Here is a 26,748-nt window from a genome sequence, read left to right as displayed (position 1 = left end):
CTGTGCTCTTCTCACCAGGAGCTCAGAGAGACCTGCTGCTGCCTGTCATGCTGTAGCTACATAGGAAGCAATATTCTGTGTACCTTTCCTGATGGTAAAAGCATGGCCCTGCCCTGGTCTGCCACAGCCCTGTTTGATAGCTGTCTAGGTCACAGGATAAACCTGGAAGGAATCAACCAGGGCTGCAGTCTCCCTCGTAAGGATGAGCTGCAGCCAGGCTAGGAGAAAATTTTATATAATCATGGAACCACAGAATGGTTTTGGTTGGAAAAGACCTTACAGATTATCTAGTTCCAACCCCTCTGCCATGAGACATATTTCACTAGACCTGCTCAAAGCCCCATCAAACCTGGCCTTGAACACTGCTGAGGATGGGGCAACCACAGCTTTATTGGGTGACCTGTGCCAGTGCCTCAACAGCCTCACAGAAAAGAATTTCTTCCTACCATCTAATCTAAACTTGCCCTTTCTCAGTTTGAAGCCATTCCCCCTTGTCCTATCTTCCCATGCCCGTGTAAAAAGTCTCAGCTCTCTTGCAGCCCCTTTATGTTCTGGAATGTGTTCTAAGTTCTCATTGAACCCTTCTCTTCTCCAGGCTGAATAATTCAACTCCCTCAGCCTGTTCTCATAGTGGAGGTGCTCCAGCCCTCTGACTGTCCTCATGGCCTCTCCTGGTTTCTTTCCAACATGTCTGTCTTCTGCTGGGAGCTGTGAAAAGCTGGGAAAGTCCCTGCTGGTATGGAGAAGGAGCCCTCTACCCACAAATAATTTCAGAGCTTCACATTAAGGCTTCCAGCCTCCCAGCATGGGGCAGACTTTAGGTGGTTGGGATGCTTTATTCCCCTCTCCCTTTAACCTTCGTTCCCAATGGATGGAAGTCACAGGACAGGAGGGAACAGAGCTGATGCTCAGATGGATGGTGGAATGACTAAAACTGGTCATTTCTGCACAAGGGCAAACCAAGGGGCAGGGAGAGCTTTTCTCTGCCAGAAGAGTATTTTAAGGCAAAATGCATCAAAGTGTTATTGAACTGGGACACAAAAGCTGCAGGCAGGGGCTTAGGAGCTCAGTCCAGCCCCTCTGAAGGGCTGGACCAGGCCCAAAGGAGCCAGGCTCTGACCTAGATGCTGCAAACCCCGCGGGCTCCCAGCACGGCTTTGCAGGGGTATCATCTGTCACATCTCCAGTCCAGGAAGATCCCCAAAGCATAAGGATCTGCAATATTGGCTGAAAAACCAATGCATCACCCAGAAAAGCAAAAACTGTGAAGTCTCCTTGGCCACAGAGTGGAGCAGAAAGGATTTTTTCCCAGAGAGGGTGAAAAACTCAATGGCAACCATTCCTATTTCCCTCCATGACCTCAAGAAGTCACCCCTATGTCAAAGGGGTGCCTCCTACAGTGTAAGCAAATTTAGTAGGAATAAGCTATGGATGAAAATTCTCCATGGTGTGAAAGGGAGAGCTCAGAGCAGGTAAAGGGTTAATGCAGCCAGACAAACGTAGCTTCCATGAAGCCAATGGGTCTGTGTCCATTTTCTGCAGTGCCCAGAGCCTGGCCCTTTCTCCCTGGGTAATCAACTGGAAGTGAGCAGAGCAGAGTGATCACCGCCCCTCATTCCCCACCTGTGACAGTGCCCGTGGGGCTGGGAGATGCAGGAGCACCGTCTGGCCCGAGCAGGTCAGCACAAGCCCACTGCCGAGGCTCTGTGCCCCACAGCCCCTCAGAAGAGCAGTGAAGGTGAAGGCATGAAGACATAAGTAAATAAATGGTGCCCAAGTGTGCCCTGCACCACCACGGCACGAGCAGAGGACAACAAACACCTCTGGGTGGGCTGAGGAGGCTTCCTGTGGAAGGGGTTTCACCCCTGGACAGCTGCAGAGAAAGGACTTGACAACTCTGGAGATTAGGGAGGAGGAAGAGAGAGAGTGCCTGATCCCAGCCTTCAAGGCACAGCTGCATCCTTCTCCTTCTTATTAACCTGATGCTGCCCTGCTTGGAGAAAGCATTACGAGAAGAATCTTGGCATCTCTGGACAGCCAAAAATATCCAGTAATTAATGCACAAGCATGAGCAGATTTAGAGGATGCACCCGTTCTTCATATCATCATACCCCAGCACGAATACTGTCTAAATTCCTCTTGGGATCAGAGCCAAAGCCTTTTTTAAAGCATGGATGCTTTGTTATTAATCTGTGCAGCAACCAGGAAAGGGAGAGATGGATTCATTTTTCTGAGGCATAATCAAAGACAAAATATTATCTCAGCTGGGCATCATCTGCTTCATGGCTAGTCTGGTCCCACATCAGGAAGATGGTGAGACCTGCTTGGCTAACACAGCCTTTCCCAAAGGAGACACCAGGACAGGGTGTCTGGACCACAGAGTCCTGACCTCCTACACTGACAAATGCTAAGACCTGCTTATATCACAGCCAAGCACCTTGCAAGAGAGGTGAGGTGCTCTAATTCACACTCTCCTACTCTTCTCTGATGTGACACAGTTGCAAAGCCTCTAGACAAGCCTCCTAAGCTAAACTGAATGGATTCACACCCCAGCACCAACACTGCCCTCAGTTTAAATCGCTCTTCTGCCTGCCTGGAGTTCACCCCTCGGATATATTTGGAGTCAGCAAGCACATCCTCTCTCTGCCTTTGTTTCGCTGGGCTTGGCTTTTATAGCCTCGTATAATAGCTCTCCATCCCTCTGAGCAGCTTCAGAGCCCTTTTCCCTGCACCTGCTCCAGGCTGACTTAATCCCTCTCAAGCACCAGATCGAAGAGCCTGGTCCTTCCACGTTAACTCTTCCGTACCCACGTCCCACAAACACCCTTTGCCTGTTTCCCTTCTCCTTTTTGCAACACTCCCGGGGGCATCCAGGACCAAAACAGCCCCAAACCCCCAGTCTCAGCTATTCCAATACGATTCAATCTCTAAGCACAGCACAAAGTCCAGACACAGAGTGTGCCCCTCTGCACAGGCTGGTGTACAGCTTAGGGGCCAGCCCCATAGCCTGAGCTCAGCTCTTGCCCTCTGGCTGAGCACCTCATCCACCTCTCAGCTTGGTTTCGCAGGATCTCAGCGTGAAAAATGAGAATGAGCTCAGATCTTCCCTTAAAGGCTTTAAGCAGATTTAAGCTCTGCTCCGTGGGCTTAATCTGTCCAGCAGTGCCCTCTGTCACCTCCCCCAGCCCCCCCGGCAGAAATCTTCTCCACAGACATACTCCCATATGCACTGTCTAAACTGCCAGCACATCCAGGTAAAGTAGACCTGGAGCATCTCCTTTCCCCAAAAATGAGAGCACAGCTACAGGTCAGTCCCCTCCAGTAATAGTTCTGGGTTTCCATCTTCCTCCATCTCAGAGTAGTTGTCCATCACCAGCTGAAAGCTCCCTTGAACAGAAAATGCCATGGTGGACACAGCAGCTGGGCAGGGATTTTCCCGGGCTTGTGGCCATGTCAAAGCCACACCTAAGTAATTTCATACGGGGACTGGGGTGCTGATGACAGGGAGCAGGCTGGACTTGAGTCTGCCACAAACCTTAGTGCCTTGGTCACGTCACTTTTCCCCTATTTCATGTGTCACTCCTTTGTAGATGGCATTATTCCTTCTGCATGTCATCATGGTGTCCTTACAACATCACAAAGGGACTTGATTTCTACTCTGAGCAGGGCCTGCTAGAGCAAGCCCTGCTGGCTTCATCAAAACCTGCTTTTCCTTTCGCTCATGACTTGATCCTTAATTCTGGTGCCAACAAGAAAGTTTTTCCCAACCAGTTCTGGCACATGGCTGCTGGCAAGCACCAGCCACCAAGTGAGCCAGCACCCACGCACGCAGCAGCACCTGTACACATGCACCCATTGCAGGAGGGGTTCAGACCTCACATCCCACTCGTAAGGGTACAAAAAAGGTTCCTGAGAGAGCATCTCTCACTCCCTCTTGGGTTTTACAACCCCACTGCCTGGGTCATGGGCTGGAGCTGAGCCCCAGGTGATTCACATGAAAGAATTGCTTAAATAAGCAGGAGGCAGCTGATGTTCCTGGGAAGAGCGGGGGGAAACAGAACCCACCAGGACAGATGTGCCTGTAGCAATATGTTGCACTGAGCAGGAGTAAGCGGTGAGCACTTGCATCAGGCTCTGCACCTCCATCCATGCCTGACCCTACTGCTTTTCCCCTGCCCTAGTCCTTGCTGCCCCAAGGATGCTGCCAACAGGTGATACCTGCTCTCATCTGCATGTCAATTTGTCCCTCCTCAATTCACTGCTACCCTGAGCAGCAGGGCCAGCCAGGACCCCTGCACCTTGGGCTATCCACTCTCCATGTGCAGAGCAAGGGGTGAGAGATGCAGCTCCAGGGATTCTGTATTGCCTTCCCTCCAGCGTAACAGCGGTTCAGAATGTTTGGAACCCAGGCTGACCCAGGCAGGAGGATCCCTCAAAGATAAGAGATGGGATGGAGATAAAAGGTGCCCTGGGGAAAGCCTGCAGCATGGTCCTTGCTGGATGCAGAAGACAAGCAGCTGAGGATTTAAGAGCATTCTCCACCACGCACTGAGCTCCCTGCTCTGCTTCCAGCTCCATTTGCCGTGGCTGCACTCCCCACCAAGCTTAGAGCTAGCACAGCATCCAGGCAGGAATGGTAACTGGTGATAAATAACTGGTAATATATCCAAGCACAACACAGGCTGGATCTGCAGAGCCAGGCGTGCAGCCCACACTCACCTGCAGCTACCAGTGGGAGGTGAGGGAAAGAAGACCAGAGCCACATCCAGTGGGACACCCTCTGCTAAAAAGCACCAAGCTGGTGTCTCAAGCTCAAAATAACATTTTTCAGGGAAGGGAAGAAAGACTGGGATTTGGAAAATCCAGATTCATATCTCTGCTCGGAAACCCCAAAAGCCATCAGTCTCCTGCACCCCAGCAGCGAGTTAGCCTTTCTTGAGAGCAGGAGCTCTCTCTCGCCTTAACTTTCCAGGAGACTTTCTAAAAGCCCCTGCATTTGTCCCCAAAAAACGGAACAAAGAGCAGTGCTGAAACCTCAGGATTTTTTCTCAGCGCAGAAATCCTGCTGCTCTCCAGCCAGCGCCCAGGCCTCGGTGCTCAAAGTTTCTGTCCAGCCTGGCTCCACAAGCTGAACTGGGGGGCAGTTGTGGGGTTTTAATCATCCGGGATGCAACTTTCCTATGCGCCACGCCGAGTACCCCGACTTCAGCACCCCCAAACACCAGCGCTCACATCACCGCTTGCTTGTTGAGCGCTCCGCGCAGGGGAGGAGCAGGGTGCCTGCTTCGGGCTTTTTTTTTCCCAAAAAGCCCTTTACGCACACACACGCTCACATACAAACACGCACTGCCCCCATCCCGGAATGCAGATGCGACGCGGTTCCCAAAGCCACAGGTGCCCCCGAGCATCCCCCGAGGACGCGGCGGGACCCCCGGGCGGGGCGCGGAGCCGTCCCCCCGCGGAGGGAGCAGCGGCGGCGCTGCAGGGACGAGCCAGAGCCACCCCCTCCCGGGGCCGGGGGTCGCCTTACCTGCCCGGGGCTGGTGCGGGTGCCCGGTGCCGGTGCCGCCGCTCCGGGCGCGCCGCTGCCCGCAGCGCTTCGCCTCCCGCAAGCACCGCCCCGACGGGCGGGCAGGGACCGCGCCTGCGCCCGGCACCGCGCTCCGAGCGCGAAGGGAACCGGCACCGGCGCCGGGACACGCCACGGAACCGGCACCGACACTGCGAATGGCACCGGGGATGAGGACCGGCACCGGGAATGGGAACCGGCACTGGGATCGGGGATGGGAACCGGGAACGGAATCGGGAACTGGACAGCGAACCGGCACCGGGAACTCTCACTAGGGATGGGAACCGGCACCGGAACCCGGCACTCCCCACTGCTGGGAACTGTGGTCACTACTGGGAGTGGGGACTGGCACCACCCGGTAGTGGGAAATGGGAACGGCGCCAGCTGGCGCTGGTCCAGGAGCTGGGGACCAGTCTGGTGAACAGGGATCCAGGTCCAACATTGCCCGGACACCAGGACCTGGGATCATCCAGAAAATGGGCTCATCACTGGGAACAGGAGCTGGCACCGGTTTGGGCAGGGAATAGGAATGGGGAACTGGGGCTACTCTAACATCAGCAGCACCAGCTGGGATCTGGAACTGGGACCAGCACCTGCATGGCCAGTGCATACCTGGACACCGGTACTAGCCACTGGGACCTTCCAGGCACTGGCACTTGGCCCAGCATCGCCCTGGCATCAGACAGTAGGACATGATCCCACTGGCACTGCCTGGGACCTTGCCCTGGCACTTGGAACTGGACAAGCTGGAGCACCATACACCACCACCAGCTGGGCCACCGAGACACCAGGGAGCTGGGAGGCATTAGGACATAACCCACGGAGGGTGCAAGGGAGAGTCAGCAGAGGTTGCAGGATTTGGGTGCAAAGGGCACATCAACCGTAAGGAATAGCATGGGGCATGGTCACAGAGGTTGAGGAGATGTGTTTTCCAGGCCAAGACCAAAGTTAATCCCCTTTTCTCATTTGCAAGAGGGAAGCTGAGGCACTGGGAGAGGGAGGATCAAAGGCTGGGCATGCACTTGGCCCACCTGCACATCCATGGAGGTCGGTGTGCAACAGGCATGGTGGGACTGGTGACAGGGCAAGGTGTCCAGACTGGTGGAAAGCTTTCCCAGCTTACAAAAAGACATTCAAGAGGGGAAAACCAAACAAGAGCCACACAAAAGTGCATCCCCCTCAGTGGGAAGGAGCCAGTGAGGTTTTACAGACCCTCTGTCAGGGGCAGCTCTGATCTGCTGTGCTGACTTGACACACAAGCCTTATTGGTAGTGTTCACAGTTGATCATAATTTAAGCCAAAAATAGATGGCAAGGAAAGAGCAACTAAAGAAAACATTTGGAAGTGACCAGAATAAACTTCTCACATTTAAAATCGTGAGTGGTCAGACTCTTCTAATCAACAAAAAAAAGGGCTAAAAATCCAGGGTTAGCTGCTGCCTGCCAGTGACAGCGTGAATGCTTAAGGACATCTGCTTGCCACATTAGCGGTAATGCAGTGAAATTTTGGTGATAAAATTAGAAAGGAGGCTGTGCCCAGAGCAGCACTGGCCTGGCACAGGCTTCTGTTCCCATAGAGGTGTCACCTGCAGCTGTACGTGGTCACCACGAATCACACGAGTGATTCACCTCCTCTAGGACCAGCCATTTCCTCCAGTTTCTCATTATCTGAAACCCTCATGAACTTTTCATATTAAGGTATTTTCCTGTTAGTTTTGTAATTTCATTACTTATTCAATTCATGCAATATTTGCACTACAATTATTTCAATTTATTTGTTAGTTAAATGAATAGGAAAGCCAAAACTCTGTAGTTCCACAAAGGCTTTGTTTGGCAGCAAAAGCTATTTTCTAACATTTTCCTTCTCTTTGCTTGTTTTCCCCTCTCCCCCACAGATCTCCGGGCTGCTGAAAACCAGGTGTTTTATACACCTCTGTTCTGTCCCCTCATTGAAATCACCCCAGAAAATAGCCTTAACCCCTGCTATATTTAGATCTCAAGCCTGTCCATGTGCAGTACTGAACCATCATCCCTCCATGGTGGGAAACTCCAGTAACAAAAGGCAAAGACCAAAATAAAAGACAAACCCTCAGTCTGTGAAGATTTTTAAGGGGGAAGAGTAGACCCTAAACAGGTCTCCAACCTCAGAATCCCCTTAATAGCCTTAAAACCAGCTGCCAGGCAGACTAGGGCAGGGATGGAAGGTGCTGCTGCTGCCGCCCCCTGGGAGGGCAAGGAGAGCATAGAGCCTCTTTTCATTTGTGATGTGTTGTAATTGAGAGACTCCATCAGAGTAAATTAATTAATGTGGTCATCCATCCTTCCTCTCACCAGTACAGGTACCTCTTGCCCAGTTAGCCACTGTGGGCTTGCTTTAATAGAAAGTAATTTCCCGTTGAGCTGTTTCACCAGTTTGACCCCAAAGCTGCTGAAGGGGAGGATCTCACTGATGGGGACATGGGGACAGAGGGCATAGGGTGGAGTTTGTCACCCACAGGGGTGATGAGTGATGCTGTGCAGAGCTGGATAAAAGGGTTAAAAAAAGGAAAAATGAAAAGGGGAAAAGGACTCACCCTTGAGACAAATCAACAGCAGGAGCCCGGCTTTTATTTTGTTAGCAGGCTGGAAAGCACTAGGGAAAAGCTGGAAAACATTAGGGAGAAGCTCTTCCACTGCATTTAAGCAGCAAGTGGGTCTCCAGAGATTCCTCTTGCCCCACAGGGAAGTGGAGCCCCAGCCTGTACTCGTGGCAGGCCCAGATCTTCCTGATTAACTTAGTTGCATTTTCGATTTCAGCCTCAGTGGGGGAAGGAAAATTATGTAAATAAAATTTATAACAACACTTCACATGTCCTCAGTGCCATGCAAATGAAGCCACAGTGACAGGGCTGACATGGAGGCTTGCAGGGGAAAGGAAGAAATAATGATTCTTTAAAACCAGACCCCAAAAATAAGTAGGAATAGGGTAAAAGGCAAAGTGGATGAGGAAAGCCACAGCTGGTGATTCCTCCAACAAATAGAATATCATGATTCACTCTGGGATTTCAAAGCAGATAACTTTGTGAGGTTTTCCTTCCTCCCAGGAGTATTTGTTGTTCCTTCTCATTCCAGGGACCCCCAAGGTGAGATTTAATCCCAGGACGGTTCAAAGTGAGTGTCTTCCTGCCCAAAGCAGTGAGTGTTGAAGAGCTGCTCAATCCTGCCATCCCTGCTCCTGCAAGGCCCGCTTTTCCGTCCCGGGGGCATGTTTGGGTGAGAAAAGTGAGATAATTGCAGGTGGGTGGTTGGTGCCTGTATCCTCACTTTTATGCCATGGAGATACAGGGAGCAACCTCCAACAGCCCCATCCCCAAGGCAGGAGCTGCCTGGTGAGAGTTGTAAGCACTGGTGAGTGATCCCATCAGGTTGCAATATGCTGCTCCTCTTTGAAGACATCACAAAATGAGCCTCTGGTTGTCCATCTGCACTTGAATTAAACCTCATTGTTCTGAATTCTGCAAAGTTTTTCACCCCTGAGTTGCAGCCTCTGGAATACCAGTAATGTATTCTCTCCTTTCCCTCTCCACATGATTGCAGCATAATCTCCTACTCACTTGATTTATTTAAGCAGGCCTTCAGATGCTCCAGTAATGGGAGTCATTTAGGTCCCTCTGCAGATATGTATTTATTTATTGCTGTTCATTTAAACTGCAGAGCCAGTTGGCAGGAGAGACGCAAGACTGGGGTCACAAGGATGTTAAATTATTCGCTGTCAAAAATAGCTGGTTGAGAAAGTTAAATTAAGCAAGGTCACTCAAGGTCATAGTCAATCACCAGTGGGAGGAGATGGGCATTAATTAGCTCTTTTATTTATGGGGGTCATCGTGACCAAAGGACCAGCAGTTGTAACAAAAAGGCAAACTGTAGCAACTCCTTGTATTTTTGGCAGAAGCAGCTCTTGGATGAGAAGCCGAATTGCTGCCCTTGACCACTTTGGAGAAGTTGAGGCTGTTGAAAGGCAATGTTGTGATGTACAGCAAGACCCTGTGGAGCCCCACAGACAATGAGTGGGGGACTTTCCATTTTCAAAGCCTGTCTCAGGGCTGAACTGAGCAATGCTCCTTCCACAAAAAACCTTTGCCAGAAGCTAGGGAGGTGCTTAGCAAGGGGGAGGTCTCAGAAGGCACTTGAGGTACTTGGGGATATCTTTGGCCACTCATGCAGACAGGCCCTTGCCTGAGATTTTGCCACCTCCCTTGGCAGACAGTTCAGAAGCTGCATATCCATTCTGCTAACACTTGTATTTCATTTCCCTTTTGAACTTCATCAGCATCTTCTTGCTATTATGGGATCTCGTAACACCCTTTTCCTCCTAGTTTAAGGCTGCCTAGGGTCAGGCCTCTCCTCCCTTTCCATTCTCCTCTACCACGCACTGCCAGGAATGTGATTTAGTGGTGGAATGGCTGGGCTCAATGACCTTTAGAGCACTTGCCCAACTCAAGTAAGTCTATGACCAGTTTAAGTAGGAAATTCAGCTCATAAACTAGGTAGGAATAACCTGGGGTCACTGGCAGCCAGAAGATCCTCACTTTATAGCTTGCTGGACAACCATGCCCGGGAGAACAGCATGAACATGACAGCCAAGTATTTAATGGCAGCAATGACATCTTTACCCAAAGATCCATATTGTAACTGTTCATCATGAAAAGACCCCTTTTTTCCCAGTTTCTGCAGACAATGCAAGTGGAAACCATAAGGCCTGATGAAAGCCACCCTCTGCCCCACTGAATCCATCGGGCGCGGTCCGGGGTGCGCATGCACTCTGGTCTGCACCGCGGCCGGCTGGCAAACAGCTCACCCTAATTGAGAACTCTGCTGGGAAATCCATACCATTAATTAATTGTCTTTATCAGCACTCACTGCTGCACAGTCACAAATCAAGCAGCTCTCTACTGGGCTGTGTGCTAGTAAAGCAATGTGGAAGGCAAGCAGCAAGGAGCTCCTTGATTAGAGGAATGAAATCAGGGCATTGGGGTTTGTACTGGAGGAGAGGGTTGATGCTGCACCTGAGATCAGGGTGGGAGCTGTGGCCCTGAAAGACACTGAGACTGGCCTTTCCCTGAAAATCTAGTGAGGTAAATCAGCAGAGGAAAGGTTATCTGGGATTGTATCTAAAGAAGGTAACTCAGGTACTGCAAACCAAGCTCTAGCAGCACCTGGCTACTTAAGCATTTAGTCTTCTCCTCTATCCTGATTCCCCCTTGAATTCTTCTTGTTAGAGGTGACACCAGGTGACACAAGCAGGGGAAATGGGGCTGAGGTCCCCAGTCTCATGGCCATGTGAACAGCCTTTTGCTCAGCACTGCATAACGAGAAGAAAGCTGGACTTACTCTAATACCTTTCCTACTCTGCATCGCTCAGGTGTCCCTAGGTGAGTGCTTCCCAGAACCACAGACTGGTTTGGGTTGGAAGGGACCTTAAAGATTACCTAATAACCACCCCCCTGCCGTGGACAGGAACATCTTTTGTAAGAGCAGGTTGCTCCAAGCCCCATCCAACCTGCCCTTGAACACACCCAGGGATGGGTAGGACCTCTGTTAGAGAGACAGCCTGAGAGAGTTGGTGTTGTTCAGCCTGGGGAAGAGGAGGCTCCAGGGAGACCTTAAAGCATATTCCAGTGCCTAAAGGGGCTACAAGAGAGGGACTATTAACACGGGCATGGAGTGGTAGGACAAGCTGGAATGGCTTCAAAGTGACAGGTAAGGTTTAGATTAGATATTAGCAAGAAATTCATTCATGTGAGGATGTTGAGGCACTGGCACAGATTGCCCAGAGAAGCTGCGGCTGCTCCATCCCTGGAAGTGTTCAAGGCCAGGCTGGATGAGGGCCTGGAGCAACCTGGTCTAGTGAAAAGTGTTCTGTCCATGGCAGGGGGTTTGGAAATAAATAGCCCTTTAGTTCCCTGCCAACACAAACCATTCCACAATTCCTGGCCACAAACCCTCCATGATGACTTTGGTCATCATTCAGCCATGACCACCTTCTTGGAGGGGGCCAGGGCTCAGCTGCTTTGGCAGGAGTGCACCTCTGCCTGAGAGCAGTGTTATAGAAGTTCAGTCAATTATCTTGATTTTTACACAGGATTTTCCATAGTGAGAAGCAAGACTGTTTGGAAAACAAGCAGGTTGCCAGCAATCCTACATTCCCTAGAATGAAGAGGAACGAAAGGAGCAAATGGCACTGCCGTCCTCTCAACTGCTCTTTGTTTATGACAGGTCAGAAGCCACCCTAACAAATGCTGACTCCAAACAGTCCTGACAAGCATTTTTCAGGCAATTTGCCTGCCCTTTCTATTCTTCACTGAAAAAAGGAAGTTTTTTTCCACTTCTGCCACCATCTCTACCTTCACCTCCCAGCAGAGAGACACGGAAACTCCTGATTCCAGCAGCTCCTGAGCTGGGCAAGGCAGAGCTGCATATCAAGGCTCTTCCACAAAACTCATCTTGCAGATAAGTAGCTTGTTTTGATATAAGATCAAATAAGATCTTAGATTGACAAGAATAATTCGTCCCTGGGATCACTTGAATTACTTTGGATTTACACTGATATAACAGAGACATAGTTTTCTTGATGAAACTTCCCTCTCCTACCAGACATGCTCTGTGCAAAAGCAGTGGCTTGTTCCTGAAGGAGTCACAGAAAGAAAGCATTCTCTTTTCCTAAGGAAATTTTGGAAAAGCCTGCTGTGTTTTGAGTTTCTCCTTGCTTCTCAGCTGCCTAGCAATATTGCCCATTTATAAGGTGTTGATAATTCAAAGCACTGCCTGGTTCCTGGGGCAGAAGACTTTGTTGTTCCAGGCAGTGATCCTCAGATGTTACTTTTGGACTGCCCTCCTTGCTTTTGGAGTGGCCGTACCTGGGGAGGAGGAGCAGGCAAATGTTGGATCTCATGGGAACACCTTGACCTAGTCCTTGCTACCACTAATGTAGAGCAAAGCTCCCAGAAGAAGACAAATGTGACTCAGATGATTCCCTGCAAGACAAGACAGTAAGATGAGTAGCCAGCAAATCTGAAAGGACAAATTTCCCCAGGAATTGCTTAAATTTGTGCAGTATATATCTTACTGAGCTACCTCCAGTGAACTCCAGGACCATGGACTGGCCACTCTGCACTTCCACTGCACTTCAAGGAAATGGATGTTTTGGAGGGGCTGAGGATACTTTGTCACGGTGGCCATGTGTTCCAACAGTCCCTTTTGCCCCTGCACCAGGAACCATGCCCTCCTGTTTTCATCACTGTCACCCCATGGGAACTTAACCCCTGTGAATTTTCTCACCACTTCCAAGGCAGATATTTTTGTTCTACAACTTTCTCTTCTTCAGGAAGGAACATCTGTAGGACAATGTCCTGGAGGCTTGTAGGGTACTTCCTTCTGTGTATTGTTATCAGCCTAACCTTGACCCAACATCAGCATGCAGCCAACTCTAGCACTTGTGCTGACTCCTGCAGTTGGTGAGGAAACCAACTCCAAAATCTGCTCCCAGGTGTCTCTGATTACAGAGCTCAGGGGAAATTGCTTGGGTATTAATTGGAGAGGTCACCTCCACACCTCAGCTTCATCCAGGCTGAGCTTCAAACACAAGGCAAGCATAAAACCATCAGTGCAGTCAAGATTTATTTGCTGCAGTACAGACAGGCTGGAAAGGGAGGCTGTGGGGGAAAAACAATAGTGATGTAATTCTTCGTGAAAACCCCAGGAGCAAGGCTCTTCTTAACATCCTCATCTAAGCTCTGAACTGTAACTGAGATGCTGTGCTTGGGAGTTCAGAAGAGCCTTGACTTGGGTACTCGACATTTGCTCAGAAATCATCCTCACTTCTTGCCAGTATCTGGTGATTGACTTCTGCCATGTCCTCCCCTCCAAGCTCTATGTTTTAGGGGAAAAATATTGTACTGTAGCCAAAAAGACTGTGTAGGAGAAGGAGATGTTCCCAAATGTACTTTTTTCAGAGATCTTTGACACCAATCGTCTTTCATTGCTGCCAGTCTGAGAAATGAACTCAAGCATAATTTTAAAAGCTCCGGATGCGCTTTTTTAAAATGCACTGGGGAAAGCAGCAATTATCCAGCACAGCTGATGAGACTGGTGCTTACCAGCAGAAAGACAGTCCCCTCACATACCCATAATCTGGATGGTAATTAAACCACTGACATCTTATATATCTCCATTTCCCTCTTTTACAAAGTTTTAGAGAATGGGAATGTTTCAGTCTTGAGAAGAATATGACAATAATATTTGCCCAGAGAAGCTGTGGCTGCCCCATTCCTGGAAGTGTTCAAGGCCAGGTTGGATGGGGCTCTGAGAAACCTGCTCTAGTGGGAGGTGTCCCTGCCCATGACATCAGGGTTGGAACTGGATGATCCTGAAGGTCCCTTACACCCAAACAATTCCATGATTTTAATTTTAGATGCTCTGTATCACCACTGCAGCCTCAGGCATTGCAGACATGGTGGCAAGGCCCCCTAAGTTTTCAGAGGGTTCCCAGAAATGCTTCTCCACAACCCCCAAAACTATGATGTGTCTAAGGCCTGCCTAAACTTCAGCAAAGCCTGCTGATTTAGCTACTGGGTTCTTATTCAAACTTTGTTTACTTGGCCCTCCAAATAGCTTTCTCCCATATTTTTGCACAACACAACTGCATTAGTCAGGAAAATTAGTAAATATACCGTTTCTGAGGAGAGCTGTGGTGCTGCCAAGAAGCAGTTGCCTCATTAAATCTGTTTCATATCTGCTTTCACTCACACAAGGAGGCATGTCTTGGCTGCTGGACAGTGGTCAGCAGCTGGGAATTTGGGCTTTTTTTCTGTTTTGGATTCTCAGTGTTTTTTTTAAAGGAGTCTGTGTTGCACAGTCTGTTGGATGCAATGGCAAAGAAATCAAGAAGCCTCTGATCCTGCAAAAAAGTAAATATCAGTCCATCTTCTGGACAGAATTATATGCATTTTAGTTAGCATTTTCCTTGAAATGTGGAAGAAGCAGTTACTCCATTTCTCTCCTGACTCTGCAACTGTGCAGAGTCTCGTGCTGCAATTACTGATCTCATTAACAAAGCACTGCCAGACCTGGCTGGGATTTGGAGAGGAGATCTAGGGAAATGATAGGTATTGCAAGAAGAGGTTGGGCTGATTCACAGTTTGGCTATCTTCCCTCTGAATCAGCAGGAAAATAATTAATATACAGGCTAGCAATCAGAGACTGCAGCCAGCAGTCCTCCTTACAATCTGAAATCCTCCTTAGTTTTCAGTAACTCAGGTAATTTTATTTACTTTCCAGTTGTGTTAATTAGCAAACAATTGTGTGAATCATTTGGTGAGGAAAAGCAAAGACAAATTTATTAGCTTTACCTTTAATTCTCAGTGGAGCCTCTTGTTTCACCTGGGCAAGTGTTTGCCACCTAAATGCCCAGGATTTGCCACAGTGCTCATAGTGGACCTCAAGGATCTGGGCTGTGGAAGGAGATAATTTCTGCTGCATGGGGCCTGTGGGAGGGATTTGGGATGCCTGACCTGGGTGTTGTGCCCTTTGAGAGCCCCTGATCTTGCTCAAAGATTTCCCTGGGGGTGGCACTGTCTCACATGCACATCTCTGTATTTTAAAAGGGAAAAAGAGAGAAAGAACAGACCCAGCCGTAGTCACACAGCACAGAGAGACCAATCACCATGTATGAGGCCGGGAAATCTTACTGCCCAAGGATACAAATCTACCTCAAAGCATCCAGATTACTTCATCTTTGCATATGGTGTTTTAATGGCTGATGATACACACAGCCAGTGGAACATCTTTTCATTGTTAGATGTCTTTGCCAAAAAGAAGGCATTAAAGCCAAAAAGAGACAGAGGAAAAAGTATTTCAAAAGTTCCTATTTCAACTCTGAAGACTTGGAAAAAATTCTTAAAAAACCAACAAAACAACCAGTTTAGTGACATCAATAATTTAGAGGGAAAAAAAAAAAAGAATAAAATTCCCCTTCACATTCCGCTTCTTACAAGGTAAAAAGCTGAAAGGAGGGACAAGGCTTGTACCTAATTGCTCTATTGGGGAATACTTTCCAAGTCTAGCTTTGGAGTGGGCAGGCAGGGGATGCTGTAGGATCCCTGTCCCCAGAGGTTTCAAAGAGGCTGAGCTGTGCTAGGGCATGGCAGCTGTAGGGATGGAGCATCCTGCCAGCCCTCACTGGCTCATCTCATTCCCCCAAGGGGAAACAGGGTAAGTCCCAGGCACAAGCACCCCTGTGCTTTTGGTACAGCTCCCACTGCCACAGCGTGGCTGTGTGCCAGTTTTGATCTGGGGGTGAGTTAGCCAGTGAGACACTTCAGCCAGGGACACAGGGCTTGTCCCTTCCTCTGGGCACCTTAATTGAAGAGGCATTGCTCCAGTCATACCCACAGATTAATGTTGTCAGCCTGAGGTCTTTGTCAGGAGAGGTCCCACAGCCTCAGATCTGGGTGAGTGCAAGTGATTGCAGGAATCACATCAGTCACTTCTCATTAGCAAGCCAAGGAAAAAAAAAAATATCCTTTAATGCAAGAGCAGTAGAGTTTTAGTCTTCATATTGACATGAGCCATACCTTCACAGCTCATAGAGATATATGTTCTTTTCCAGGACCCATGTAGGAGGCTTCAAACTACTGTCACACCATAATGAATAAAATGAGACTCCTTCTGCCCTCTCTAATTTGCTGACTTCCATCTTCAAGCTTCAGGAGCTTGAAGCTTCAAGCTGCCATCTCTAATATTATCAGACAGTATATATATATACAATTAAAGTATGGCTCTCTAAGAAGGGACAGCCAAGCTGGACATGGATTCAGGCAGAATAACACCAGGGTTTCATTTGAAATCAGAGTTTGTAAAGAGATGTTCTTTACCTTCAGCCTTCCAACATGATGATGTTTCCACTCCAGGTATAAATCACCACACTTGCTGGAGGTAATTGCTTCCAGTACTGTGTTTAGCACTGTTGAACATAATTAAGGCAAGAATGGCCAGGTTTTTATTCTGATTTAGGGTTCTGCCCTTAATATATTTAAACATTAATTTCCCCTAAAGCCTGATCATCATGAGTTTGACCTGGGGTTGTTGCTCTCATGGTTGTACAAACCTGAAAAGGGGTTGAAGTGCCCTGTGGTGCTTACTGGAGAGGAAGGGATCTGCTGGGATGTAACACAGCTCATGGCATGGGGAAAAGGTTTTTTACTCCACCCTGAACATGAACACCACATGATGTGAGAGCATATGGACAAAGCCACTTAGTATCAGATGTCCTGGGCGTTACTGAAGAGCCACAACCACTCTGGAGGGATGTGCATGAGTGCCTCGGTTGCAAAGCAAATTGATAGTGAACTGTCAAATCCAGGGGGATATGGCAGAAAGATTTTCAGCAGAAACAAGTCCACAGTGTTAATCAGCCCTCCTGCTTTAATTAATGTCAGCAGCAAGAAAACAGCTGGAGTTTGTTTGTTTTTCAGATAGCCTGTATAAAAATATCCCTTCTGTAGCAGCTCTGTTTTCATGCTGTGGCTGGCAGGTTCATTGTTGTTTTTCATTTTGTAACTAGCACTTAATCTTGCTTTCATTTCTGCTGAGGTGGGATGTTAAAAATGAGATGATTAAAGAAAAAATCCCAAACAAATAGAAGAAAAAAACCCCAAAACAAATGAACCCTCAGAGGACTCTAAATGAACAAAACCCTGTTAAGCAATAAAACCCTGTGAAGCAATGACTCACAAGTGCCTGGACAGGTTTGCCTGGCTGCAGAGGGGATCTGGTTGTTCTGTTCATCACTTATCCTACCTGAGATGTTGGATTTGTCCCCAGGCTTCTACAATACTGCAATATTTTAACAAATGTACTCCGTTCCACTGTTCGGCACTGAGTCAACACACCAGCTATGAGGAAAAAGCAGTGCTAAGGTTAGACATCTACATAAATCACCACAGCTCTGATACTCAGCCAGCCTATAAATATTAGGGGTTTGACATCAGTTTACATCAGCTGAGTAACTTGCTTGATTCCATTTCTGCGGGATCATGTGAGCTGCTGTTGATAAGCATTCACCTACCTGATTTCCAGGATGAGAGATCAGATCAGCACCCTCAATGTCCCAAGGTGTTTCTGGGTGCTCTGCCATGGGCACGAGGTCCACAGGACCTGCACATGCTCCAGATGGTCCCTGTGTTCGCTCTACGTGTGTGTCAGGACCACTAATTACTGCTAATTTCATTAAGTTGGTGTGTGCCTCTTGCATGAATTATAAAGTCAGTCTGAGTGAAGATGATTAATGGGGTTGGATGTTTTTAGTAGCTATTTGTATTGCTGTAGCAGCTGGAAAGTGTCATGCACTGAGAGCCTTGGGTGTTGCATGTGAGCAAGGTGAGATATCCAGCTTGGGGGTGACTCACCTTGGAAAGGAGTTTAGGAGCCAGGATGCTAAATTAACTATATGATTGCAAAATAGGTCTAAAGTAAATCCACAAAGTTTCTGCTTGTAGGTTGGGATGTTTTATCCATCGCACACAGTGCTTCACACAACATTAGTTCTGTCTTGGCAAATACAGAGTTTTATGTGTCCCTCACATACAAAAGGTGAATGAGGACATCATCCCATCTCTGTTCCTGCTGAGGGTGCAAGGCACCTCTTCTTGAGCTCATCACATTATCTCCTCTTGGGTGACCAAGTTTGAATCCAGGCATTAGTCCTTGTCCTGCTTCTGTTGATCCACTCTCATGCCAGCACAACCATGGTCCATGTCCCCATAGGGACCCTTCAGAGAACCTCTCAAAAATGACCCACAGAAGAGACAGATCCACCACAGCTTCATTAGTGACTCCATTGTCTTGTCCATCTCCATGAACTTAGGAACAAATATCCAGGCTGGATAGTTAGCTCCTCTGATAACTCTCTCCACACAGCACCATGAACAGCCAAATCTATGATTGGAGCCACTGGGATTTAAGTGGTGCAAGTACAGACCTTCAGTTTTAGTCTTTGAACAGGCTGAATAATAAAAATAAAACAAACAAACAACAACAACAACAACAACCCCCCCCCAAACAAACAACAAAAAACAAAATAAAAAACCAAGAGGGGAGTTGAAGTGGGGGGAAGGAGAGAAATTAATAAAGCTGCAAGTAAATTGGCAGTCTTGAAAGGGAATCGTCAAGCTCAAAATTTAATTTTCTGTTTGGGAGGAGGGCTTTGACAGAACCACAGTGTTTTTATCCCCAGGGAAATTTCAAAGTATTACTCAGCTCTAGACCAGCCACAAGCTCAATATGCAAAGTTGGATTTCACCCAGCCTCAGAGTTCTGGCAATGCTTGTCTGCGGAGCCTGGATGTGCCTCTATATGCAGCACCCCTGAGGGGAGATGGCACAGCTTGCCCCAGCCATTTACACCACTGGCTCTGAGGTTTGCTGCCTTGTGTCTTGGCCCGTGAATAGTTAACTCCAGGTTGTTCCTGCAGACACAGCTTTGAGAGAGATAAGCAGGAGAAATGGGGTCTCTGAGCACCTGGGAGAACAGCCAGAAGAGGGGAAAAAACCTTATGGACTCTGGCTGCTGGCGTGTGGTGAGACTTGCTCGATTAGTGCCTGGTTGTTCACAATTCCTGCCTGGAAAGGTTCTGCCCTGCAGTGATTATCCTCCTGTCTCACTGAAAGGAACAGGAAAAGGCTGAAGCAAAGGCTGTGCAAATTGCACACTCTGGGCTGCCTGCACATTCACCTGACTCCTGCCTTTTCCTCTCCCATCCATATCACCTACCTGCAGTCCCTTCTAACTAGTATGTGCTGGGGAAGGCCTTTGAAGGGAAGATGGTCCTGCAGTGTTTACTACACTCTGAGCAAGGCCCAGTGCCCAAAGGGCCCCAGCACAAGGCAGAACGACTGGGGATTTCATGAAGGCTCTTGGCTGCAGGCAGGCAGCTTCCCAATCCATGCAGGACACACAAATCCTGCTGTTCTACTTGCACACCACTGGGCAAGATGTACAACCACCCATCTACTGAACAGCATCCATATGAACCAACCAGCCCTGGGCAACACAGACACCAAGAACCACCTGGGAAGTGTTGTATTTAAAACAAAATTCTTTAATAGTTTGTACTATAAAGACAAATTAGTGCTTGACTGCAGCATGAATAACAAATGAAACATATTAAATATTTCAAAGCTACTGTGCTTTGGAAAACAAGATATGCTGATACATATAAGCCTAAAATTGGTTACCAGCTGGTTTGGTAGGAAGAGTCAGTTCAGTGTATCAAAGTTTTCAACAAGCATTTCTCAGTGTAGCTGTGTTCTACATGTCAACTGCTACTCATCTCTCACAGTGTTATTATCAATCTGCAACAATGTACTGAATTTCAGGAAGAGAAACCCACATGTTAGAACTCATATTGTCAATGTTATTGGTCAGGTAATGAACAGGAGATTTCATGTCCACTCCAGGTGGACAGATGATGTTTGATCAGACTGTAGCATCATCCATGCATTACGCTGAGATCAACAATCAACATGACACAGTCAACATCAATTTGGAAAATCAAGAGAAAAACTAGTTTCTGTTCAGTCTAAGGAGTAAATACTGCTTATGCTGCTTGAAACCCTCTCTTCCAAAATCCAAGGAACAATAGGATACACAAACAGAGTTCTTCCACACCTTTAATGTGGAAAACATTTTGGTACATAACTTGCTATGAGCCATTTTATTCAGCACTGTCTTTGGAGAAACACATATATGTTCCAGAGCTTTGGGGACAGAAGAAGGAATATAAGATTGTGCTTATAGCTATTCCTGTGGACAAATAAGCAAAAGACCCTTTATCTTTGCACTTTAAAAAATCTTAACAATCTGCTCTTATCAATTTGTGCGATATATGTGCAAAAAACCCCAAAATTGCAGGCACTGTTTCAGGGAGTCACATGAACTCTGAACTTAGTTCTTCTTAAATCAACAATTACATACTTAGTCAAACCTAAAAAATTTCAAGACGTAAAATGGGAGAGTTCTGCAGTAAGGTAAGAGGTTCAGGCATTAAACCTGCCTCTCAAACTGTACATACGAATCCCCCTGTCCCCAGTCCTGTTTAAAACATCTGGCTGGGAGCTCCAATAAGAGGGCTACACATAAAGTGCTTGCTTGACTGCTGCGCCCTCACACTGCCTGTCACTGAACTACACAACCCGAAATAAACACCTCCAGTACAGCTAAATCCCTCACCTAGCTTTCAGAGCCTGGAAAGATGCAACAGCATCAGGAAGGTGGGTAACCAGGCTCAAGTTTGAGTCAGAGGCAGACACGTATTGGATAACTAACAGGAAAGCCAGTAAAAATAGCACTGGGATTCCTGCAGAAGCAGGACTTAAATAAATATTGGCCCCCACCTACCAAAGACTTTGTCTTAGAGAACTCAGGAGGAAACACAGCCCCAGCTCTCAGAAAAGCCTTGTAACAATGAGATCAGGCACTTGGCAGCGTAGGCAGTTGTGCGTGAGAAACTGAACAAAGACACCCAAACCCAATTTTAATAGTTACATAGAAAGTTCTCCATCTTTAGGTTACAGACTCTCAAACAAAGCTGGCAGAAGACATTCCAGATAGAAATGCATTCATTCATGTACAAAACATTTCAAAACATGTGTCATGTTCCTTCCTCATAAATCCACCTCTAAGTTATCTACAATGAACTGAATGTAACAGAAACTACATCACTTCTGTGGAGAAGAGAGCAGTAGTCAACATGGAAAGGTAAATGTATAAATAGCAAAACATTCAAGTATCTAAAGTGCAGATACCAGGAGGGTGGTTGACGTAATACTACGGGATTCTGTGCTTAATCTTTTGTTATTCTCTTTTCATGCAAGATTTCTTAATCTCCTTCTGGCTTTGCTCTGCTCATGTGTAATAAAGACTCCATCATTTATCCCTCTTCATGGTAAAGTCTCACAGTCAAACAGCACTTCGCAGTTAAAAACCTCCCACTGTCTACTTATTAAGTGCAGATGGGGTTTAAAGTAAACTGAAAGTTTTACCTGAATATGTTAATCTAAATTACAGGGCGCACATTCCCCCAAAATGGATGTGTGCTCCTGAATTCTGATGTCTACTAAAGAAAACAGCATTGCCACTCCGTTACATCTCTTCTGTACAGAATTGTTTCACCACCTCCTATTAAAATGCTGCAATATATCCACAGAGAGAAACAGGTTTTAAAAAATGGTATTACTGAAATTCTTGAATGCAGATTAAACAAGGTGATAGTGACTGCGAGAAACACTGGTAGTATTGGGAGGATTTTCTGTTGCTGAGATTCACATGGAAGTGTTTGATGAAAAACACATTCAGCTGCTTGAAATGAGGTGTTAGAACAAATCCACAATTGGCCAAAAGAATCAACTGCATTTCAAATCATACAATTCAGCTTTAGCCAAGCAAGACAGCACAGAACAGGATTAAAAGAGAATTTAATTAAAGAGCAATATTTTCCACTATATCCCTCCCAAAAGATTTCACTACACCTGTCTGAATTGAAGTCCTCCTACTCGAATCTCTCTCTAAAGCAGCCAGACTTACACAAAGATGAGAGGCAGACTGAGCACAGGCTGTGGGTGACACACACCAAAAAAGGGAGAATGTTTACAGGCAGTGAAGAGAGTCAGCCAGGAATCAATACAACACTGTTGCCACTCCCAGGGGCTGCACGGTCTAAGTCAGGCTGCTCTGATGCACACACATTGAGGCAAATGTAATTAAGGGCACAGGTAGGGTACAACACATGACAGAGGTAGACTGGCAAGTGGTAACACTGCATATTCCAACTCTGACTGGGGGGAGTTTTTAAACACTCATGGGCAGCACAGCAGCCCTGTGCTAACAGAAAAACCCATTACAATGAAGTCTGGAGATGACTAATACTGCTAGCCAACAGCACTGCCTTTGAAACATGGATGAGATTCCTCCTCACTGGAGAATGCATACCTTGAGCTGTATCCAAAAAATCTAAATTCCCAGAATTAGGTATGGGTTTGATCTGTACTGTGAGAGTAATTTTGAAGTTTTTCCTCTTATTTCCATGAAAGAATTTTTCAGCTCATGGACTGCAGAGCTACTTACTGCTCATCTGTGTCAAATTGATGGTCGTATGGTGGCAGATTTCCTGGTTCTTCATAGATGTTAGGGAATAGAAGAGTTCATTGTTATAAAGTCTGTCCAACACATCCTGCAGAATTCATATCAAATGACACCTGCTACTTCCATAATTCTCTTTAAAGTAGCTGCTGTCTGAATCCTACTCAAAAACAGGATCACACATGACTTGCTAAGATGTAGTGCAGGAAAAGTTTAAGATATACTGCTCTAAGGTCTGTAGAAAAAAAATCAACATTGTCATACAAGCAATATAAATAAAAAGCAATTAACAGACATTTAACACATTACAGGAGTAAGTATGTATGTCTTTCCAGGCACTAGAAAAGGCAGTCTGAATTTCAATGACATGTAGTTAAAACTGGCTTGTCATTTTCAATATCACTCACAAGATCAGTAAGGCAGTCAAACCAAAGCACCCATGATTTTAGATTATTTATGCTAAGAAGGATACACAGGTAAATTACATTCCTCAGGGTCTAATATAATCTGTTGAAAGAAAGGCTGCTGGCAAGGTGGTAGAGGGGTGTGCATGTTTTTGCTCATTTGGAATGCAGGAAGAAGCCAATTTGCATTTATTTTTTCAAGAAAAAAAACATCAACAACAAACAATACATAAATGAAAAACTAACAGCACTATAAAATTAAAATACGAGCTTTTCAATTTTTTTAAAATCCTGACAATTCAGTCCAACAAGATCTGAAGCCTCCATCATAGACTTCCTAGTTGCAAGTGTGTAGAAGAATCAACAAATATCTTTAAAATATACCATTGTAGAGATGCCTGATCAATAAGAAAGTGGCTTTTCAAGACACTCTGGTTCTTGCAATTAATTAACTAAACAGAGCCCCCAGATCCTTCAGTAACAAAACTAAGGCCACTAAAATAAAGGTTTTTCCATTTCCATAAAAATAGTATCATACCAAGCAGATTTCACAAGTGACTGTTGATATGTTGCTGCTGCACTGCTTCTCTTACGAGACTCCTTCCCTAACTTATAAACACATGTAAACATACTAAATAAGAAAAAGGGATACAGTGTGTGGGAAAATGCTTGAGAAAGCCTGGAGGTGAACAGGCAGGCACTTATTTTCAAGCTACATTTTTGAAACAGTTCTCAAATCTCTTTATAAAATATATGCCTTCTGGATAATTAAAGGCACCTGAACCCTAACAGCTTTTTCCTACCTCTGTGCTGGTTCTGCTAACTTCTTTCAGTCTGAAGAGCACTCAAATTTCCCAGCACAGATGCTGACCTTGTCTATGGAACTGGAGCCTCCTGATATCAAAGCTGTTCTAAAATTACCCTTCAGGTGTCTTTATAGGGTGTACAGGTTGAAATGCACTGCTATCAGCACGTGCTTAAACCCCACTGAACTCACTCAAGGTTAAGTATCTTTTTCCAACGCAGTTTGGGGTTATTTGATCTCAAGGGTCCAGGGTTGTCACAAAACAGAAGCCACATTTTAATTTGGAGGTTCACATCAGGAGAAGAGCTACTGATGGATGTAGCAGAGAAACTGCAAACAGAGAAAAGGGAGGAGACCATTTTAGCCAGCACTGATTGTTCAACAGTCAGGACTCTGAGACCTGGGAGACAGCTTTACAGCTATATTACCATGCTTTGCTGCTGTGAGCACGTTGTAAATCAATACAAAATGGGATTCTGGATGAGTCTGAGAGCTTCCCTTTTCTTCTTCATGGCAAGAAGGATAAATCCCTCAGAGCATCAAAAGCAGACAAAAATTGCATAGAATGGCAGCAAGTAGGCACAGAGATAGACTCTGTTGCGCCAAAATTAAGAGCATCAAAATCACAGCCTTCATATGAGGTATATTTTGAAAAACTGTGTTAGTTTAATATTTTCTTTAAATTTACTTACTAACTTTCATCAGCTGGGTAGATAAAAATAGCAGAAAACAGGGTTTGTCTCCCTCATTAATCCCCTAAGTTTGGTTTCAAAAGGTGGTCACCTTTCTCACAGACTAAGCACGTGATAGATTAAAAGCAAGCAAAGCACTGTCCCTTGTATTTAGGGATATCCTCAGCCTCAGTCTTGTTCTTTACTCCTCCTTCTAAGTTTCTGAATAAGAAGATGCTTCTGAAAGCCCCACCAATAATTTAAGACTTGTAAAGTGAGAAGAAGATGAATTCAAGGCTGAACTAGAGCTCATCTAAGGTGTTTGTCAATCTGTAGTATGAATGGGAAATGGGAAGTTAAAGAAAGGGATAGAAAAGTTAGGTATGTAAATAACAATTACAAAAAAAAAAAAGTGTTTCTTATGTTTCTACAGTCACTCCACATTTTTGCAATGAATCACAGGTCAAAAAAATTATGAATTGAGCTCCCAGATGCAAACAGGAACACCTATAAAGCTTCACCATTTCAATGTCTTCTGCTGGTCATATTTTGGAACATCCTCCATGATGAATCTCTCAGTTAGACTAAAGAGAAAGCAAGCTTGGTACAAAACGAACTAAATGGCACAGGTATCCCAACCATTTTGCTTGAAATATAAATTGCAAAGGAGGCTGTGGAAAAGCAAGGTAGAATAAAGGCCTAAATCAACCATTACATACTTCATTAATTGTATAAAAGTGCAAGGTTAAAGTAGTTTGGGTTAAGCATTCAGTTCACTATAGGCCACACAGATGCTTAGCTTGGCCATCAATGGCCTAGTTTTGTCATTCAGTTACTAATATTAGTTTAGACCACAGAAAGAACAAAAACTGAATGAAAAAAGTATGCAATCCACTTCAAAAATGGTTAGTTTTCTGTGACCAGCACGAAATATTACCTCAATATCATCAGCTGTACAATATATACATAAAACCCTTGTGTCTTAATCTTTGTTTTAACAACTTAGAATAAAGCTGTACTAAGTGCTATTTCCCTTGTGTGCTAGCTCTTTGCCGTGTTTCAGCTGACTGGCTTCGTAGCACAGAGAAGTCCTTTAACAGCAATGGTACTTGGATTGAGCCAGAATTTTGACACTTCAGCCAGAGTCACTGTTGAAATGCTTTATTCAGCCAGGCCAGGTGATCATGTGTGGCTGCCCAGGGCTCAGTCAAAGGTTCTTGGGTGGCTCCACAAGAAGAACAGGCCATATTCCAAAAACAAACTGTCGAAAGAAAAATAGGAATAGTGAAAAGATTCCTTGGAACATTATGTTTCTTGGAACAGAAACCAAACACTATTAAACATAATCTAATGATACGATGAAAGGGGAATGGCTTTAAAATGAAAGAGAGTAAGTTCAGATTGGATATTAAGAAGAAATTATTTACTTTGAGGGTGGTGAAAACTGGCACAGGTTGCCCAGAGAAGCTGTGGATGTTCCACCCCTGGAAATGTTCAAGGCCAGGCTGGAGTAACCTGGGGGCTCTGAGTAACCTGATGTAGTGGAAGGTGTCCCTTCCCATGGCAGGGGAGCTGAAACTAGATAATCATTGAAGTTCCTTCCAACCCAAACCATTCTGTGATTCTACAAAAATTTCAATTGCATTTCTTGGGATGTAACCAGAAGTCAGAGACAGTTACCCTAACAGGCATCATTATTGAGCTCCACCAACAGTTCAAAGCACAAGATATCCAAATGTACATTAATAAACACAAAATACTGCTTGCTTACCTTCACCTTTGGCCTGTGTTTCAGGAAAAGTGTCCTTGTATATAAACTGAGGAGAAGGAAAAAAGCATGCTTAAAATTTCAAGTATAAGACAGCATAAAAAACAAGGATGTCCTGATCCCAGTTTTATTTTCCAGCTAGAAAAGAATTGTTTCTGTGATTGCAGAGCTACCCATTGTGCCTAGATTTAGTCAACATAGGAGATGTTAACTTCCAGTAAATCCCCCGTGTAGCAGACTAATCAGCAAAATAATTTACCCTATCACCTATGTGGGGAGAAAGAAAGAAACCCTGAGAGGTAAAAAAAACCACAAAAAAACCCCCAGGGGACTGGAGTCTGTCATTTTAGAAGGATGAAA

At 46.0% G+C, this 26,748-nt stretch overlaps 2 protein-coding genes across 3 annotated transcripts in view; both read right to left on the bottom strand.

Moving 5' to 3' along the window:
• Positions 1-8,291, bottom strand: part of CAPN5 (calpain 5) — a 55,370-nt gene extending 47,079 nt beyond the window's left edge. The window contains exon 1 of one of the 2 annotated variants that reach the window (XM_059838400.1): positions 8,142-8,291. The gene's annotated coding sequence lies outside the window, so the exon portion shown is untranslated. Of the gene's footprint in view, positions 1-5,530; positions 5,680-8,141 lie in introns of those variants that run through there. The other variant, XM_059838399.1, reaches the window with a different exon arrangement.
• An 11,390-nt stretch (positions 8,292-19,681) lies between these two features.
• Positions 19,682-26,748, bottom strand: part of ACER3 (alkaline ceramidase 3) — a 62,763-nt gene continuing 55,696 nt past the window's right edge. Inside the window, exons 10-11 of the mRNA XM_059838398.1 lie at positions 26,392-26,437; positions 19,682-25,881 (exon numbers count right to left, since the gene is read on the bottom strand). Coding sequence (XP_059694381.1) covers positions 25,828-25,881; positions 26,392-26,437 — 100 coding nt within the window. The 3' untranslated portion in view covers positions 19,682-25,827. The remainder of the gene's footprint in view (positions 25,882-26,391; positions 26,438-26,748) is intronic.

This window comes from Haemorhous mexicanus, chromosome 2, assembly GCF_027477595.1.
Source record: "Haemorhous mexicanus isolate bHaeMex1 chromosome 2, bHaeMex1.pri, whole genome shotgun sequence".
In the NCBI taxonomy this organism is placed as follows: Eukaryota; Metazoa; Chordata; class Aves; order Passeriformes; family Fringillidae; genus Haemorhous; species Haemorhous mexicanus.
The sequence above is the reverse complement of the archived record's forward strand: the minus strand, read 5'-3'. Positions and strand labels throughout refer to the sequence as shown.